The sequence below is a fragment of the Pelmatolapia mariae genome, linkage group LG14 (genome assembly GCF_036321145.2).
Source record: "Pelmatolapia mariae isolate MD_Pm_ZW linkage group LG14, Pm_UMD_F_2, whole genome shotgun sequence".
Lineage (NCBI taxonomy): Eukaryota > Metazoa > Chordata > Actinopteri > Cichliformes > Cichlidae > Pelmatolapia > Pelmatolapia mariae.
This window is the reverse complement of record NC_086239.1, coordinates 27,116,925-27,135,963: the sequence shown is the minus strand read 5'-3', so window position 1 is coordinate 27,135,963 and position 19,039 is coordinate 27,116,925. Positions and strand designations below refer to the sequence as shown.

At 41.4% G+C, this 19,039-nt stretch overlaps 1 protein-coding gene across 2 annotated transcripts in view; it reads right to left on the bottom strand.

The window, feature by feature from the left end:
• Nucleotides 1-302: 302 nt before the first annotated feature.
• igsf9ba (immunoglobulin superfamily, member 9Ba) overlaps nucleotides 303-19,039 on the bottom strand; it is a 73,475-nt gene continuing 54,738 nt past the window's right edge. The window contains exons 12-20 of one of the 2 annotated variants that reach the window (XM_063493822.1): nucleotides 18,426-18,549; nucleotides 16,929-17,104; nucleotides 14,089-14,315; nucleotides 13,777-13,861; nucleotides 13,538-13,699; nucleotides 13,161-13,206; nucleotides 9,884-11,509; nucleotides 5,008-5,138; nucleotides 303-4,923 (exon numbers count right to left, since the gene is read on the bottom strand). In XM_063493822.1, coding sequence (XP_063349892.1) covers nucleotides 4,715-4,923; nucleotides 5,008-5,138; nucleotides 9,884-11,509; nucleotides 13,161-13,206; nucleotides 13,538-13,699; nucleotides 13,777-13,861; nucleotides 14,089-14,315; nucleotides 16,929-17,104; nucleotides 18,426-18,549 — 2,786 coding nt within the window. In that variant the 3' untranslated portion in view covers nucleotides 303-4,714. Of the gene's footprint in view, nucleotides 4,924-5,007; nucleotides 5,139-8,279; nucleotides 8,326-9,883; nucleotides 11,510-13,160; nucleotides 13,207-13,537; nucleotides 13,700-13,776; nucleotides 13,862-14,088; nucleotides 14,316-16,928; nucleotides 17,105-18,425; nucleotides 18,550-19,039 lie in introns of those variants that run through there. The other variant, XM_063493823.1, reaches the window with a different exon arrangement.

The following is a 19,039-nucleotide window of genomic DNA, read 5'->3' as shown; positions in this document are numbered from 1 at the left end:
TCACAGGATAACTTTTCTTCTTTTTTTTAATTCAAGAAAAAGGGTCATTCGAAACCTGGCACTCCTGTAATCATCCTGCTCATGTGTCCTAGAATTAAAACAACAACAACAACAACAAAAAGGAAAAAAAAAACCTGACCTGATTAAGCTGCTCATATCCCATCCTCACTCTCTGCCCAACACTTACACCCTGTGTCTAGCGTATGAACTACAGCATCTTCTTCACTGGTCACACAAAACCACAGAAAAAACAGGACCTCTTTTGATTTTTTTATTATATCAAAATACAAAAATTTGAGAGGAAAATTTCATATGGGACTAAACGTTTGAAATGATATGGTGACATGAACACAACACTGCTTTCATATTCTCACAGACATGCCATAGATAGAGCATAGAGCATGTGCTAAGCCCATGCCTACGTCATGACGAGCCACCGGAAGTGAGCCTGTGCGTTTTCCCTATAAAGGCTTGAGATGGCAACGACTGCCGCTGTACATCCAAGGCCAGTTGGTAACGGCCCAGGGTGGTTTTTACATCATAGTTCATTCAGGTTTCAGTTTTACTCAATAAAGAAACAAGATCCATGGCAGTTGAACATGAAGAGTGAGTAAGACATGATCTGAGACGAATTCACTGGAGAGCAGTGGCAAATGAGAAAAAAAGTAATACAAATATTATACATAAGGCTTTGGTACAGCACCATACAGTATGAGTTAATTGCTCACAAAAAGTTAAGTGAAGCATAAATACCTGATGCGATGACAGAAAAGAAAGACAAGTCTAAAAAACTGACCAAAAACAAAACAGAAACATCAGGTTATTGTTTTTAAAAAAAATTGGAAAAGTTAAAAAAAAAACAGACAAATGTTTTTGCTTTGAATTATTTACATATGAACATTATGGAGACAGATTATGCACATAAAAAAAACAAAATAAAAACATATAATACAGCATGTAAACATGTGATGTACAGCACAGAGTTCAGTGGATGGAAGTGAAATGAAATGTAGTAAATTTTCTTCCTTTAATTAAGCACTACTTGGTTTGCTTGAGTATGAGCATTAGCTAAAACAGTCAACGATGTAGTGCTTATTGTAGCCTACGATAATAATACATTCTAGTTCTCAGTGCTGGTACACAAAAACAGAGAATATAGAAAATACTACATATTTCTATTTTCCGTCCAATAACAACCAGCTCGGATGTCCATGAATGATTGCTAAATAGGCGTTTTTGTATTGTCTCTACATGCAAGATTAATACAATTTAAAAAAACGAAAGGAAAAAAACAAATCTCTTCTAAGTATCATCCTACCAGCACCTAGTGATGCACTAAAAGCTGTAAGCAGAAAAACTGAGAGAAAACAAACGAATCAAAAAACAAACAGAAATGAGCTAACAGTACATCCAAAGCAGCCCTCTTAAACACTGTACATGTTTCTGTTGAAGATGCAAGGAAAACAAAAGAGAGGGGGGAAAAAAAGCCCGGAAGACAACATCCATTCTTAAAAACCCACGAGGAGGAGGATGTATGAGCTTTCCCGATTCCTTTCTACGAGGAGGATAATTACAAATGTGGACTGGTGACTACCCATGGCTATACTGTACAGTACTAGTAGCAATTCTACCTTGAAAAAAGGTGGTGTGACATGAGACGGTAGCGCCCCTGCAGTAGTGTGCTTGAAAAACAGTGCTGTTAACCAAAGACCTACAGGAAGTGTGTAGAAAAGATCCCCTCGTGATCTGATGCTCTCGGATTCCTTCTCATGTGTCCTGTGGCGTGTACTAATCTAAATTAGGTTATGTTTCTCCTTTTAGGCTGGGTTAATAGTCTCAAAATCAGCACAAACATAGTTTAGAGAGGGTACCTTGGAAGCACAGACAGACATTGCAAACACGCTATAGAAAACAAGTCGTCTTGAGTTCATCTGAATGTCACAAGTCTCTATTATTTGAGGTTACACTACTAGTTTCCAGTATTGTCTATTACTGTCTTCACACCATGATACCGTTAACGAAAAGGGCCTAGAGTGTCTAGTTGCTCAAAAACACCAGGGGCCGACGGAGTCGCTTGTGGAAACAGGGAACGGAAAAAATCTTCAGACCTCTATTCTACAGCACCACAAAGTTAAACATAGCACCAAGTCGTAATGTTCAAAGCAACTATGCCCTAACACACGTTTCGTCATCGAACTAATGTAAACACAATTTCCTCCACAGCACGTATTGTACAGGACTCTAGCATGTCCTCGACTCTTAGAAAAAAAGTTTATTTGCTTTGGACACGTGAAGGCGAAGAGATCTGGAGTGAATCTACATGTGTGCTCGTGAACGGGCGAAATACAGGATTACTTTGTTCCAGAAATATTATAGTAGAGGGCAACACACTTCTGCTCCTAAAGCTTTTTCCAATGGGCATTCACGTACTATACATCAGAGAGAATACTACTCAACTTGTGCAGCCAGCGGGCTATGGCAATAACACACTGTACGGTACTAACATGAACCTTTCTTTTCTTCTCAGATAAAATAACGTCTGCTAAAGTGTGACAAATTAGGCACCTTAAAATGTTTTAAAAACATTATCCACTTAAAGCCGTACTGTAAGCAAATACTTTTATATATAATCTAATTTCTTTTTCCGTGGGATCCTTTTCATACATCCTCATACAAGAACGTGTTCCTGTAAAACATGGTTTGCGTCATCTTTACAAATACAATACACACCATGTACAGTACATAACAAATATAGATTTTTTTTTCCTCGTATCTTACACGAAACCAATTTCTTTTAAAGTAGAATATGCACTTTGACGCTCGCTTTCAGGCAAGCACCGCTTTCTCGCTCGTCAAAAGATCTCAGCGAGCAGACGTCACGTCGAGTCATTCGCGCGGATTTTTTTTTTAGCTGGAAAACCTTTGAGTCGTTATTAGGAGGTGGGGGAGAAAAAACTGTTTGATATGTCTCGGTGACAATACGATGATAACTGCTTTTCCTCTTCTGCAGATCAAAGCGGGGACTTGGCTCAGAAACTGTGTGGGACTGCATACAGGAATTTGGACTTGATGCGCCAACTGGTCACCTCACCAATCTCAGCTACACTAGAAGCAATAATAACGGGTCATTCAATGTTCTGTGACATTGGGACATTCATTTCCTGTACAGCAAAACATACATTCAATATCGGTTAGTGTCGAAAAATCAACAAACACGCAGAGAAGTAGCTAGCAAGTAATATACAGTTGTTAAAGATAAACAGTCAATGTGGCCGTCGTTTGAATATTTCCCATTGCTTGTTAACAGCTTTAGAAACAATCACATTCTCCTCTAAGAGCTGCTGCTAAACATTAACATCCTCACTGTACTGCTTGGTTATTTTTGCATCAAATCTTTTGCATGTACAGTGCAAAAATGTGTCGATTTATTTGCCTTTTTTCCCTCCCAATCTGACTATTTTTAAAAATAGCTTTTCATAGGTTTTAATCTGGTTCTATCCTATTATTTGGATATACACAGTTGAAGCACGAGCCCATGTTAAAAGAAAACAAAACGAGTGTTTATGCATCTTCCGTAGCGATTTCTCTCGTGAGTCCTTGGCAGAGAAAGTAAAACCACACACACACACACGCTATCGGATTCCCTCACTCCTACAGTGAGAGAAGCGTGAGAAGGCGAAGAAAAAGGCAGTTTATGTTCGAAAAAATAAGCAAACACAGATAAAAACAAGGCAAAAACAAAAAGGCACCTCGAGCTGTGCCGCGTTTCACAAATGATTTCCTTAATAATGAAATACATACAGTACAGTTCACAATTTGTCACCCCCGTCCCTCTGACCCTTCAAGTCCAACCTCCGCTGAGCATTTGAGTCCCAAGTTAGTTTGAGCGATCTGGTGAAGGCTATGATCTTTGTCTTAACGCAGCGCCGCAGTGATGTAAACACACTTGAACCATCGCGCAGTAAAATGAAGACACCGTCCTCTAATTGTTGGCATCGGGTCACAAATCAAAACAAACACAATATGCTAGCTTTTACTGGTAATAAAAAGCTTCTAAAGTAGATAAAGTTAGGCCATATTATCCGTTTGAGAGAATGAGAGTGGCGTGTGATATAAACCTTTTTATCCATATGTAAAAAGGTCAAGTACGTACAGTATACCACAAGAATTACAGCAAATCTGCGTTTACTCTGAGGTATATTTGTGGTAAGAACCCTGTGTTTAAATACTGAATCTATTTGTATTGTAGGAAAGGTAGACTCATGTCCCTGTCCGAGGACGCACCAGGCTTAACAGTACGCTGTATCACTGAAAAACCTAAAGATATGGACCCCTCAATGACCAGTGAGTGAAAAATCTTGAACGTGTTGTGACATACTCAACCAACACATTTTTTTATTACTGTAGGAGGAAGCTTAATTCCCTTGTTTTACTATTTATATACATTATATATTTTCAGAGCATTTTCAAGTGAAATTCCTCAAAGACAAGTTGCGGTGACAACCCGGAAAAGCCATTGTTCTTGTCTTCAGATAAGATTTCCAACCCCGGAGTATTCAGCTCAATGTTTCCCACTCCCCGAAACGCAGATTAACTTTTTAAGGATTATAAGAAAGGTATTCGTTTGATATTTGGGTAGAGCAGGACGTGCTGAGGTGGGATTTCTCAGGGGTGGTCAGTTTAGTCGAGTCCAATGGCTTGTTGGGCACACGGGTCAGCGTAGAGTCCCATAATTTGGGCCCTCTGAGTCTGCACTGGCCAGAATGCCTGTCTGGTCCTCCTCGAACTGCCTGCGGCGCAGGAAGGAGGTCAAATAGAGATAGGGGTTCTTCTTGTTTTGCTTTTTCCTCTTTCTCGGGAGGTTAAGATCCTCTCCCTCTTGGGGTGTCTGAGATTGCTGCTGGGTCTGAGAGAGAGACGCACCTGAAAGAGAGGCAAAGGACTCATACACAGGACGGCCGTTTGATCGGTAATCTTTTGTGGCTGCTCTCCGATCGTCAGACAAACCTGTTCTCCTTCCGGAGGTTGTGTTGTTATTGTTGTTGGCAGCCACTCCCTTGGCTTTAGTAATACAGTGTTGTAGCAGTGCTGGTAAGCTCTCAGACCCGGCAGTATCGCTAGACGCACCTAGAGGTTCCCTGAGAAGATGAAAGACACAGCACACATTGTTCTGCATTAATCCAACAGTCGTGTTCGGTCACGTCTCAGAGAGAACAGACAAAATGGCACTTTCATTTCTATTTCCAGAAGGTGCTATCATATGATTTGATGAGCTCTTGAACTTCTACTGAGAGCCCTTTCACTAAGATGATGAATTTCCACTTTCTATCTGCGGTGATGGATGAGAAAAGTTAGATACAAAAAAAGAAAGAGAACGAAAAAGAGAAAGAAAGAATAGTTGACTTAAGGTGGCAGTGGAGTTGGTGAATTATTGGCTATACGTTTGTTTTTCTTAAACAATCATTATGTTAAAGACCCACTCTGGGATTTATAATTAAAGTGCATTTGTTCTCAAATTCAATTCATTCAATCAGTTCATTTTCTTCTGATTTTGGTGGAATAACAACTCTTTAAAATCTGGGATTTCATCGAGTCTTAGAGACAAAACTATAAAAAACGTGCTTAGCTTACAGCAAGCTTTCGCTTTAACATTTGGGTCTTTAAATAGTGACTGCTTCAGAAATGCGAGCAATATTGGCCTCTTTGCTGTATAAAACTCATAAAATGAAAATAATTTCTGGAACTTGACAGTTCCTGTACCAATGAAGTCGTTTAAAAAAATTGTACAAAACTCTCTATTAGCGCTATTTCTACTAGTTCAGGGGTGGGCAACCTCTGACCGACACCTGCGTCAGCACACAATCTCGTTTTCAAGTAGTGGCCCGTGAGACGGACAATGGTTCATAAAATACAAACTACCAATCAAAATTTGGGGTCACTTTTTTCAAACATGTTCAGCTGTGGGCTGAAGAAATGTGTGCCTTAAATATAATGTGTAAGTGGCGGTTGCCCTGTTGCTAAACGTTACTAATAAAATGGTTTCTTGTTATCTTGTTTTGGTGAATCAGCAAAAGACTGGTTCCTAGAGTATTTAAACACAGAATGGGGAGCAGAGCTTTCCACTTCAAGGCCCTCTTCTGTGGAACCAGCTCGACTAAAACTTTTCTTTTTATAAAACTTATAGTTATGGTTCAATCACACGACCCCAAATCCTTCTTTAGTTATGCTGCAATAGGTCTAGGTTGCTGGGGGCTTCCCATGATGCACTGACTGTTACTTCTCACTCACCCTTTTTTTCACTCACTATATGTTTATACACCACTTTGCATTAGTTATTATTAATCTACTTTTAATATTATTCCACAGCATGTCTTTGTCCTGTCTCCCTCCCCTCACCCCCACCCCGTCAGATGGCCGTCTTTCCCTGAGCCTGCCTCTACTGGATGCTTCTTCCTGTTGAAAGGGAGTTTTCCCTGATGTTGCAGTTTGGGGCTATATAAATAAAAGTGAATTGAGTTTTCTCTGTTATTTAAATGTTTATTTATTCCTTAGTTACTTTAGTACAGTATGAATGGACATGGGAAGATCTCTGTCAATAGGAAAAGACAGTTAGAAGTTCAAAATCTATACACTCCTTTACATTCTCAAGAGAGCCAAATTGGAGTCTTTAACGGGCCAATTCTGGCCCCGAGTCCTTATGTTTGACACCCCTGTTTTCAACTCAGAGTCAGAGAAGATGATTACATAAAAGAGGCTTTAATTAATTCCTTTAACACTTGCCTCTGTCCACACTAACTGTTACTTACTTAATTACTGTGTAAATTTCTGTATTTTACTTATTAGTCAGCTGCATCGCAGCTATGGCTATAATTTTGCAACCCAAACTGTGCATATAATATTATAAAATTGCAGATGAGGTCAAACTTATCATCATAAAAAAAGGTTGCCAACCCCTGCAGTCCATTTATGTACTCTGCATTTCTCTGATTGCTCTGTGTCCTAACATGAAAGTTCTGCACATTTCAAAAAACAAAAAAACAGAAAACACACAGGAAGGTGTTCCTGAAACCTTGAACTATTTTCATTTCATGAGTGATGCATGCGAAGTTGAATGAAAATAATTAATTAATCAGCACAAAGTAATCACATCACGTTAAGGTATCCTCACTTCCAGTGGTCTGCTTAGAAGCAGTTTTACCTCGTACTGGAATACGCTTGTTGTACTTTTGTTGTCCATCTCTCTCATAGAAAGATGCAATAAAGTTAAATAAAAAAAAGTCCAATAACCTCACAAACATTTAAGCTTGTGTTCACGAGGCTCACTGTTGGCTCTTTGCCTTTCAAAGAACTGAATGCAAACAGCGTCAAACCTGACTTAATGCTTTCATTAAGTCAGGTTGTCGCGCCAAACATGTATTGTTTCAAAAGGCATGGGAACACAAAGCTTTAGAGATGCTGTCCATCATTTGTCACTGTGGAGAGAAAGATTGAGAGCCATTAGCAGAGAGGGGGAGACAAATCGGAGAATTGCAACAGTCCTGGACAGTTAGAGAACATTTCCATTATCATCACATAAACTGTGTGCCGAGGCAACAATGTTAAAATATTGCTCATTTCCATAGACATAAACACTATACAGCACACTTTCAGAAACATGAACACTGCGTACAGAGGCTTCACCATGCTGACGGGAGGAGATGGCAGGTAGAGGAAATGGCCGTTAAAGAACAAGTCACATGACAGGAAGAGGAAATGGCCATTAAAAACAGTCACATGACAGAAAAAACGAAAGCACTTAGGACAACAAATGTGACAAAGAATTTAGTTTGAGAATTGTTGTTATTTGTTTGGTTGTAGAGAGAAGTTTAGAGAATGCATGCATGGCATTTTGCACATGGAACAAAACTTTAAAGGGGAATACTCCAGTCTATCATTCATGTGCGTCCTCTATTGATTCAAGGCTTTTTCTTTTTTTAGTGCAGGGAAACATGTCTGCGTTCAAACAATGAAAAGGACAAAATCAAATGCTTCTCCACAATCCAAAACCACTCCTCCTGCTTGCTCACAAGCCTAATTACTGAAGCCTACACCACAGCAGGCTTACTGTGCCGTGAAACTGTATTGACAAATGTGTCCTGCAGTCATTATTACCATTAGTTGCACTTCACTTGAATCCAGCACAGAGGCACAACCCAAAGCGATTCCCCTTTAAAGGAGAGAGTGATTAGAGCCCTCCCCCTGCTGACCCCTCCCCTCTCAGACATGGGTCCGACCCTTACCTATTGCGGCGTAGGGGACCGGGTCACAACAACGCTGCCCAGATAGCTGAGATCAATCAAAAACAAATCAGGTAAGACCCTTACCCTCTAAAAAGCAGCAGCCCTATAAGCTACTTTCCCTTAAAGGCCAGTGATAGTGCAGGAGCGAGTCTCTGCTGCGTGGCTTTAGCTACCATGTGATTGTAGCTTCTAGGGTAGTGAGGTGGGTGTGAGGGGCCACAGGAGTGTGTGCAGTAAAGAAACTCTACGGGGTATAGATGTGTATGAGTCTCAGATATGTTTAAATGTGGGTGTAAAGCATAACATTTCCTCCTTCATGTAGTAAATGTGCACGGCCACTGATCTACGAATACTACGAGAAAAAAAATCTGTTGTTCTATTTAAGCAGGTTAGTCAGTTTTTATCCTTACGGATGCTACTTTCTAATAATGCAGCCGTTATAAATGCCTTATAACTTGACACTAATTATTTTTGAATATATTACTTTAATGGTTAATAAATCACTCTGCAATACAACTGATTAAAGTGAACTATTTTGCCAAGTCATCTTCCTCAAAACACTTCATTTGCCTCTTTAGCACTCCAATTTTGGACGTTCTAGAAAAGTGGGAGTCCCAGGATATATTTAACACTTACTTTTTATGATCAAGTGACAGACATAGAGCCTTCTATTTATGACTTTACTATTATAAATACAACTCATCCACTGTATAACTATAGACCAGATGGTTTGTTATCCATCCTTATAAAGTATTGATAAGTTGAGATTATGGCTTCATTATTTGTTCATAAATTGTTTACTAATTCTTTTTAAAACAATCTTATTAGTATATGAGCAAGAAGCAAAAGTTAATGAATAACATAACACAATGAGTATGTGTCAACTACTAAATGCGTACAAACTACCAACTGCTTTGTTCTACACTTTCTTTCCATCGCTAAGCTACAATATAGATTTTTACAATTTCAATCTTCTCCAACAAAGAAGAAAAGTGTTCTGCTACAAGCGGCTATAAGCTACTAGCTCTAATATTGGTTGAGTTATGAATAAGTAAGCAATTTATTATCCGAAGGTATTATCTGAAGGTGACACATCAGAATAATGGTGTAAATAATAAATGTAATTGTTCATTAAATGTACAATAAATTGTTGAGGTTAAACCTATAAACACTAGTTTCATAAGCCGACCCGATTTAATATAATTTATACTCAGTTTTTAAAATACTTTAACTCAAAGATTTTAGGTTCAACATGGGAAACAGAAAAAATGGCTTTTGAAGTTGATTTAAGTTTGAATTATGATCAATATTTCATCGATTCTATTGATTATGAGCCATCAGTACTATATACAAAAATACATGATCTTAAAATCACACTGAGCTTTCACATGCTATTCAATGTTAATGTTTAGAGAATTTTTAATGGATTGACACAATGTGTGCTAAATGCAATTACATGCCTTCTGCATATTAAAGTACAATATGCATCTTAATTACTTCTTAATGGAAACATCAAAGTGATACTGAGGATATTTAGCGAGCAGACGAAAAGTCTCCTCCTTAAAAAAATGTGTGACTATTCTCTACTGCAATGGATCACCTACCCTGAGGCTGATATCTGGAGCTGGGAGGGCTCTGAGGGTAGCATCTCCTCCTCTGTCCTTCTCTGGGATGGCCTCTGCCCGAAAACATCCCTGCCCTCCGGAGGGGGAGAGGGGGATTGGGAGGGGTAACTGGCTGCAGTGGAGGCATAGGACATGTGGGCGTGGTAACTGGGGCTGGGTTGCTTGGCGCCCTGGCTCTGAGTAGGAGAGGCGGTCAGGGAGGACCTCCGAGAGAAACTGACAGTAGCCGAGGGCTGCAGGGTGATCTCAGGCATCTCCAGAGACCGAGAGGTGCGGAGGATGCTGGGGCGTGGAGGAGGCCTTACAAGAATATCTGGGGAACCCGGCTGGGTGCTAAGTGGGCTCTGGGAGAGTGGAGAGAGGCGGGAGGGTTGGAGTACTAGCGGGGGTAGGCTGGGGTCTGCCCGGCGCCCCGCCCTCGGGCTGAGCCAGGACTGAGGGCTACTACTGGGGGCTGTGCTTGGGCTCCCTGCACGGACTGCCGGGTCAGGGTAAGGCAACACTGGTACACCCACACCGTGGGCCGTGTGTCTGAGCTGGCCGAGACTCTGGGCCTGTTGCATAGCTAAACGCCTAACCGGAGGCCCTGGGGGCCTGTCTCTGCCTGGGGGAGCCACAGGAACCTCCAGCTGCAGGAGTCCAGGGCTTGTTGGATCCTTTAGGTGTGGGAGGTGCAGGCGACTGGGAGGGAGAGAGTGAGGAGGATATGGGGGTGGGTCAGGGAGGTCCTGGGGGTGATGTAACGGATGGTGAGGTGGATATATGAACCGTGGACCTTCTAGACCCAGGAAGGGTAACTCATGAGGCTGCCAGCTTTCGGGTGAGCGAGGAGGAGGGCTGTGTGTGTGAGACAGAGAATGGCCAGAGGCAGTGTACTGATGGTGCTCCATCTCTCCACTCTCCTCGGGGATGGAGGGGTAACCAAAGGGCCCCTCGGCGGTGCCTGGGGGTGAGGATAGAGCGGAGCTACGTGGGCTGATGTCAGGCATGTAGAATGGTGGTGGAATCCCTGATTCAACGCGGCTGCCTAGATACCCATAGAATGGGCCCTGGGGAAAGCCCCTGTAGCGGGAGGCCGGGGCCTGCCCTGAGGCGTGAAGTGCACTGCCCTCTGCAAAGCTCATACCTTCCATGGGCCTGTGTAGGCGGGGGCTGTAGGTGGGGGGCTGCGTTGACTCCAGGCTCGAGGACGTTGGGGAGAGCTGGGGCCGCAGCGTGGGCATGATGGGCGGCAGAGGCCCTGGGTCAAAATCATTCTCCTCATCGGACTGCCGGAACTCAGGGTACATGTCAGACTCCTCTGCGAAGGGGAAGCCCTGGATGCGGCGGGGAGGTGGGCTGGTCTCCATGACGAAGCGGCCATCGGGGCCACGGCTTATCAGCTCAATAGGTGTGGTGACCTCTGCCTCATGTTTGGACACACTGTATTTCTTGCTGGCTATGGCACGCTTGGTTTTCTTGTAGAAGGAGAGCTCTTTTTCTTTTTCTCTCTGAGGGCTTGGCAGCTTCCTGACATACAGGCCCGGACCTTGGGAACCCTCTGACGAAAGAGAGCGGGGCCGAGATGGAGGGGAGCTCTCTGGACTTATCTTCCCCGATGATAACCTGATAAAAAAAAATAAAAATGCAGACACAGAACACTGGCTTAATTTAACACATAACAGATGAAGCGGATAGTGGTAGGAGTATTTTAAAACAAATCCCCAAAAATCTCTGATACTTTAAATAAACTGATATGATTGCGGTTTGTAAACAGATGACACAGTAGAAAGCCAAAGCGCTCGATCAAGGCAGCCATAATGAACTTCATTATGATATAATGGCCAGTTTATAGCGGCAGCAGACTCCTGATAGGGGCTGCAGCTAATGAACCAAAGAGTGACGGGATGAGAGAAAAGCCAACAACGCAACCATGACAACCGTATCACAGATCTACTGAGTCTACATCTTCTTGAGCAGACGTGAGACCAATTTCCATATGCTGCACCAAATGGTGATGTGTGGAAAGCAGATGACATCTAACCAGGCCTCATTTGCCCACACCAGGAGCAGCATACTCGACACTTACTGTACTGGGTCACTGATTGCATCGGGTAGACATCAATTAGAATGTGAGTGCATATACACAGTACTGTACTGTACATGCAGCTGAGCTAATGCAATTTAATCCCTGTATGGTGCATGGAAGTCTGTGCATGCAAATAGTAGGCACCCCTACAACTACAAATAATCACTGTGAGCTAATCATTTCTATGCAATGCATTAACCATGCAGCCAAGCCAGTGCAGTGCAGCACACTCTGTATTTTGGTGCAGGCAGGCACTCACAGGGGGCTGGCCGGCGGGGGCAAGAAACTGCTCCTGGCAGGCTCATCCCAGCAGGGCTCTACCCCTGGCAAGGGGGTGAGAGGAGGCCTGCGATGGGAAACAAACGACACGGGCCTGGTTCATCTTTAACTATGCTACTTGCTGGAAGGACTAAGTGTAAACTCCCTGAGCAGCCTGGACCATTTCATGAAAAAATAGACAGAAGTAATCTGATACTGATGTTTTAGGTTTTAAAGTCACAAGCAAACATACATTTACTCTGCAATGGGATTTACACAGATTAGAGTCAGAAAGGAGCTTCTTTTGAGATTGAAATGCAGTCATACATGTACACAAGATATACAGACAGACAGGTACACACGTGTAGCTGATACTGTACAAAGAAACAGCATCATTAAACACTGAGAATCATGCAGAAAGCAGACAGTGTTAAAGAATACAGATGGATCAAAAATCAATACCCACACTGCAGCTTGAGCACTCTGGGTAATGTGCTTAAAATGCAGACTTTGCTGCTTTGAACTCTCCTTAATTTTCCCGTGATCCGCTAGAGGTTGCTACTGTTCATGTTCTTTTACACCTACCAAGAAGCCCAATCAGGTCATCAGTGGGGTTTTTTTGGTTCATTTTCAAGACTGTCCTCAGATATACCATGTTAGATATACCTCGGTAAATATTCCATCTCTTTCCAACTGACTTCTTGTTTAAAAGCACTGGAGAAAACATGCTGAGGGTAAAAATCAATTCTTCCTAGTAGGCTCCAAAAGGTATTTTCAGGTGACAGGTCAGAACTGAGTGTTATTTAATGTTAACGTGTATGACTTGTCACAGCATGCAAGGACACAGATAGTTATAACAGGTGTAAGAGAGGACGAACAGTAGTGGCGACCTCTAGCAGACAGGAGAGGCTCTGGGGTAGCTTTACTTACGGCGACTCAATGCTTTTCCTGAAGTGTGTCACCGACAAGGGAGGATCTGAGAGGACAAACACATTTAAGTTTAGGATTTTCTCTAATGAACACCACAGGTAAAAGTCAGTCACAGGGATGAATTATGAGACAAAGAGCTTCTGTGCACAGACGATAAAGGACCCCCGCCCAGCAACACAAAAAGCAAGACAGACTGAAAGAGACCAAAAACAATTGCAAACAATTTACCTCTTAGTTACTCTTTGTTGTCATTTTTTGTCTCTTTGTGCTTGCTTTGTGTTTTTCTTTGTGCCTCTGAGCCCATTGATAAACCCATCCACGGTCAAACATTAATTTTTACCTAATCTATGTAAATTTAAGTGAAAGGGGAGACCAACCTGGTTTGCGCTTGAGTTTGCGACGGTGTTGCTTGTTGACAAAGCAAGCTGCTAGAGTGCTGAACAGTACCGCCGCTGCCAGAAAACAGATAGTTGCCACAACCCCTGCCACCACAGGCCGCGCCAAACCCTCATCGGGCAACTCTGGAGCAGGGAAGGGATCTGAGAGCATAAAAGGAGATATGGAGTAACAACTTAAAAATATATTATTCATAAGGGCCGAGCACAAAGACACTCACCTGTGCTAGAAACTCCCACAACATTGCTGCTCTCGCTGATCAGGTCATCCATAACGGCCATTACTCGAAATTCATACCAGGACTCCTGTCAGAGAGATGCAGAGATGCGCTGCAATGCAGGGTATTGTGCTCAGACTATAAGGCATTGTCTTGCTGCACATGATATATTGAAAGCAGCTTCTTATTCATAACTGTTTGCATACCAAAGAGGAGGTACTTTTCCTTAATTGGATTGACAAAAAGTAGTTATTCCCCTACTTTTCCACTCCTTAGGATTCAAAGTTACACACAGCTAAATTTCCATATACTGACCTGAACAAGGTCTCTGGCTATGAGCTCGGTCTCAGTTGAAGGGATTAAGTCATCCAGAACCTCCCACCTCTCCCCGAGGCGAAACTCCATGATATAACGGTCGATGGGCGAGGAGTGGTTGGCTGGAGGGAGCCACGTGAGGAGGACACCGTGCTGCGTGCGATTGGCTGTGAGGCACCGTGGTGGAGTAAGAAGCACCAGTGGTTCTGGGGTACCCAGAGGAGAGCCTGTGGACCAACCATGTATTATGAAAATGTATTGAATGGGGGAAAAAAAATTCAAACAAACAAAAAACGTTACATTCATGTCGACAACTGAATGAGTTTGAGAGATATGCTGTTGTAACTGCTGATGTATCAACAGGGTGTTGCTCATGTGATCACATTTTTTTCTTTAAAAAAGAGACCAGAGAAAACTCTGGATGGGCTCCATTCAGGGGCCTCCAACAATGGAGCATCAGAGTACACTTTGGACGTAACGATTACCAAGAAATCAGAAACAGCAACACAAAGAGGATTGACTTTTCTTACATTTCTTAGGTTAATCAAAGCTGATTGGTTAACTCAAAATATTTCATTATAGGTCGTGGAGAAATGTATTAAACAGCAGAAACCTACTGGTTTCCATCTGAGAGTGTGAATTAGGTCAGAACTTTGCAGACCTCATTTAACATTTGCTAAATGAAGGAAAACAGTTGGCAATGTGAGGCCGAATCAGGGCTCACGAGGCAAAAAGTACCCCCACCATCTGGGCCGGATTATTCAATGGGCATTATGTGCACATACCCAGGGGACCCCACCAGTTGGGGGGCCATCCAAAAGCCAAATGAAAAAAAAAAAAGAACAGGATTTTATTTTGTTAAAAATTGGAAAATAAACAGCTTTGTGCAGCTTTCATGAAAATTGCAGTTAACTTTAACGTTTACACAAACCTCAGCAAGATGATATGCAAGTCACTTTGGACGTTAGTGTAGCAGCAGCGGACAGTCACAACAGGCTTTCTGACCTGAAACTTTGCTTGGAGCCAGAGCCACTAAGTAAGCTCTGGTCTGTGCTAAATGATGAAGCCAAGCAACTCTCATCAGTGGAAGGCCTGCTGCCCTTCACAACCAAAGAAGTGATTCTCCAGGGGATATTTATGCTGTGCTTGCATTTTTTATTAGATAAAGATAAAAATGTGTTTATTTCTTTTCTAAGTGGACCCATCCCAAAAGTGTGCTTTTCATGAGAAAAGCTCTCAGAGCTCTACTTGCACATTAATTATTGCTTCAACACTCATATATTGTGACAACACTTGGGGGTGTGGACAAGTACAACAGATAGAAGGAGTGAAGTAGTACTGGCAAGCGACACTGAAAGGGAAAACATATTTCACAAATGTTTGTCTAGAGTCAGAACAGAATTAAGAAAACAGGCTTTTAAACTCTCTCTGCCCCTTTTTCGTGGAATAATCTGCACAAGGACCTGAAACTGTCGGAACTGGTTATGATGCGGGTTTAAGTCCATTTTAACCGAGCAAGAAACTCATTCTTTTGGTCAATGTTACTTCTTTTGATGTTTCTTTTGTAAGGATTTGTAAGTGCATTTGATTTCGGATGACTGTGTTCACTTGACTGTACCGAGTGTCAGTTGTCAGGGGTCTGCGCCCAGCATTATAAGGATCTTATTGCATTTAGGTCCTTCGAATGAATCAATTGTCATGTTGGTTCTCAGGTTTCTTTGCTTAAACGAATAAATAGAAACAATTCCCTAAGAGTAATACTGTAGACTTGTTATAATTTAACTCTTTACTGCTTAGAAACCGATCACTTAATAAGGTAATATTGAAAAACACAACAAAACAAAGCAAAAACACTATATTTCAAGTCAAGATCCTCTTCAAACTAGCCCCATGTAGCTGAATTCACAAGCAGGCTGCTCCTTAGGCAAACATTTATTACACAAGATCAAAAATGCCTCTGGCTGACTTCTATCAAAGGCTTTACCACCTGCGGCTTTTCTTCCATTTCCTGTCTGGCCATTCAAAGTGTCTGTAGGATCTCATGTTTAACATTATTATTTAACATCCATATTAGCTGTTTCCAGACTGTAATGACTATTACAGTCTGGAAATCTTCCTAAAAAACTATCCAATTCAACCTTATTTTCTTATAAAACTTAAAGATCTCAACCAGAGTTTTAAGTAGTTGTTAGGAAATGACACCAATTTGTTAACAGTTTAAATGTAAACAACACAAGTGTGCCTCTATCTTTCTTGTAACTTCCATTATTTCTGAATTAGATGAGATGGATAAACTTACGGGTTCAATATACATTTCATTTCTACAATAAAACATACAAAGAGTCTCACTAAGTAACTATTGCATTTTGTACTGCAAAGTGTTTTTAATATAACATTAAAAGTAACTAAAATGCAGATTAGTGGGCAGTCATCATGTCCAACAACCTCTACCAACAAGGTAGCCTGTATTACATAATAAAGTAAGCTTAAGAACTGTAAAGTAGGGCTTAAATAAACCTATACAGCCACTGTGGCTGCATTTGTTCATTTAATTTGTTGCTCTGAGCTTTTGAAGGTGATGGAGATGAACACATACAAACATAAAAAATCACATTGGACTGTATCTCATCTGGAAATCTGTGTACAGCATTCACATTTAAACAATAAAACTAAGCATAGGACAGGATGAGTTTAACCATCACTAGAGGGCAGTATATTCCACACTGTGTCTGGTTATAGTCTAAAATTAGAAATAGTGTCTCAGTGCAACTCAGCGGGTTGATTCCGAAGTCAAAAAGCAGCAAACATGGCTGGAACATCCTTTGATTAGCAGTACCCACCTGCAGTGGTGACTGTCACAACTTCACTGAATGGGCCCGTGCCCAGTTTGTTTTGAGCCAACACACTGAACTGGTACTCTGTCCCAGCCTCCAGCCCTGGCACCACCAACCAGGTCTGAGCACCAGAAACTGGCATCGAATGCCAGTCATGAGGACCGAAGTCTATTTTCTTTGACCTACGGACAGAGAAATAAAGCAGACAAAGAGAAACTTATGAAGGAGAAAATCTATAATGATTAATTAACTATAAACAGTCACATGACAAGCTGCATCTAATTTAAAGGTGACGCACCAAACAGAGTAACTTTTATAACATTTTAGAGACTCGGATCAATCTGACATGCTTACGATTTATGAACCCTTCAGGCTCGACTCTTTGAAACACTGTAACGCGTAGGAGAAAAACTTTGAGAGAGGCAGCCTTTAATTTCAAGCTCTGAGCTGTTAGAACAGCCTGCCAGAGAAATGGAGAGCAGCTGAAACAGTTCACATCACCAGCCCCATGAGGTGTAAGCAACTTTTCCCATTCCATAAATATATATGCCTGGTCTAGTTCAGTGAAAAAATTAAAATTTAATCTAATAATGCACAGAACAGTTCCTGATATGCATCGTTTTAAGGAAAAGCTAAATATAAACTGGAAACCTGAATTTTTTCCTTTGCTTTTATAATATTGTGAGATACATAATATTTGGATTTGAAAGTTGTTTTCCAGAGTCTTGGTAACTGGGGGAAAAATTTAAAATAAAAATGTAAAGAACATCAGATAAACATAAATTTGCCTTTTTTCTCCAAAATACAGGGTTAGTATACCGGTGACTGTTAGTGATGACTTAGACTCTTTTCCAAAAAAGTCTTAATATTTTTCCTGTTAGGCTAAAAAAACTATAAATCTCCTGTTTGTACATAAAAAGATAAATATTATGTTAATTAAAGATACATTAATACATACTTTGTGTATTTCTCCATCATGTAAGTCTTGTGTAAGTCACAGCTATTTTCTTGTGTTTTATTGTATTTATTGTGTCCACAGTACTGCACTCCACTCAGCCATAATGTGTTTTGCTCGACATTAAAAAATGTGCTCAGTATGTAATTACAGTATCGCTTACAGAGGCACAACTGCAGACTGTGACTCACATATTCATGTCTGTGATGTCCTTGTCTTCATGTTTACAGTCAACAAATGTCTTTCTGGATACACCAGGATAAATGATTTGCACACAGGGAAAAATATTCTGAATTTTTGTGATGCCATGTGGGGTGTTCCTGCAGTGACACTCCATTAAGTTCTCAGTGCACACCATGAATTATGCACATCTATATCTATATACACTAAATACCTCGAGTCAAAAAAATCCCGCTCTGAGCGTCTGACTGAATTTGCGAAGAAGAGCTCCGACTAATCCGGACGTACGCGTCTACCTCCAGCTACCATCTGTTTCTGCATCTATGCAGACTGCTGGCATTGATTTAAAGTAAAGTGAGAGTACTCACACTGGACCATACCACACAGAGAATGTCTGTTCGAAGCCGCCATCATAACCTGGTTCCCAGGACACATTAGCAGAGGTTGTTAAGGGCAGTACATGGATATTGCCAGGAGCGTGTGGGCTGGTGCCTGAGTGATTTACAGAGACAGAGACAGAGTGGGAATAAATTCATAATGCACACATACTAATTTACTTATAATATAACATCTTACACCCACACATCACTTAATATCACTTGCAGTGATTAAGCTATAGAAATTCTGTAAATACTAATACTGTTTTGACATTTTATACATATAACTGTCTGTTTCTGAATTACTATGATTTGTGTTTTAGTCAAATAATGCAAATGACGCAAATTATTTATGCTATTTATGCTATTTTCACCCTCCAAATGTTACTGTGTCATGCATCTGCCAGCTCTATGCAAATCATGTGATGCTGGCTGAGGTGGTGACCAGTGTAAGGTCAGGCAATTCAAGTGCAGCAGTGCTATCTGCAGCTCATCTCATCCCACCAAACAGGCCTAGCAGCTGTGCAGTGTGGCCTGAAGCCAGTTAGTTCTCACTGGGATAAAAGGGAGACCTGTGGGTGGTCGGAGGAGCACAGCTGTCTGCA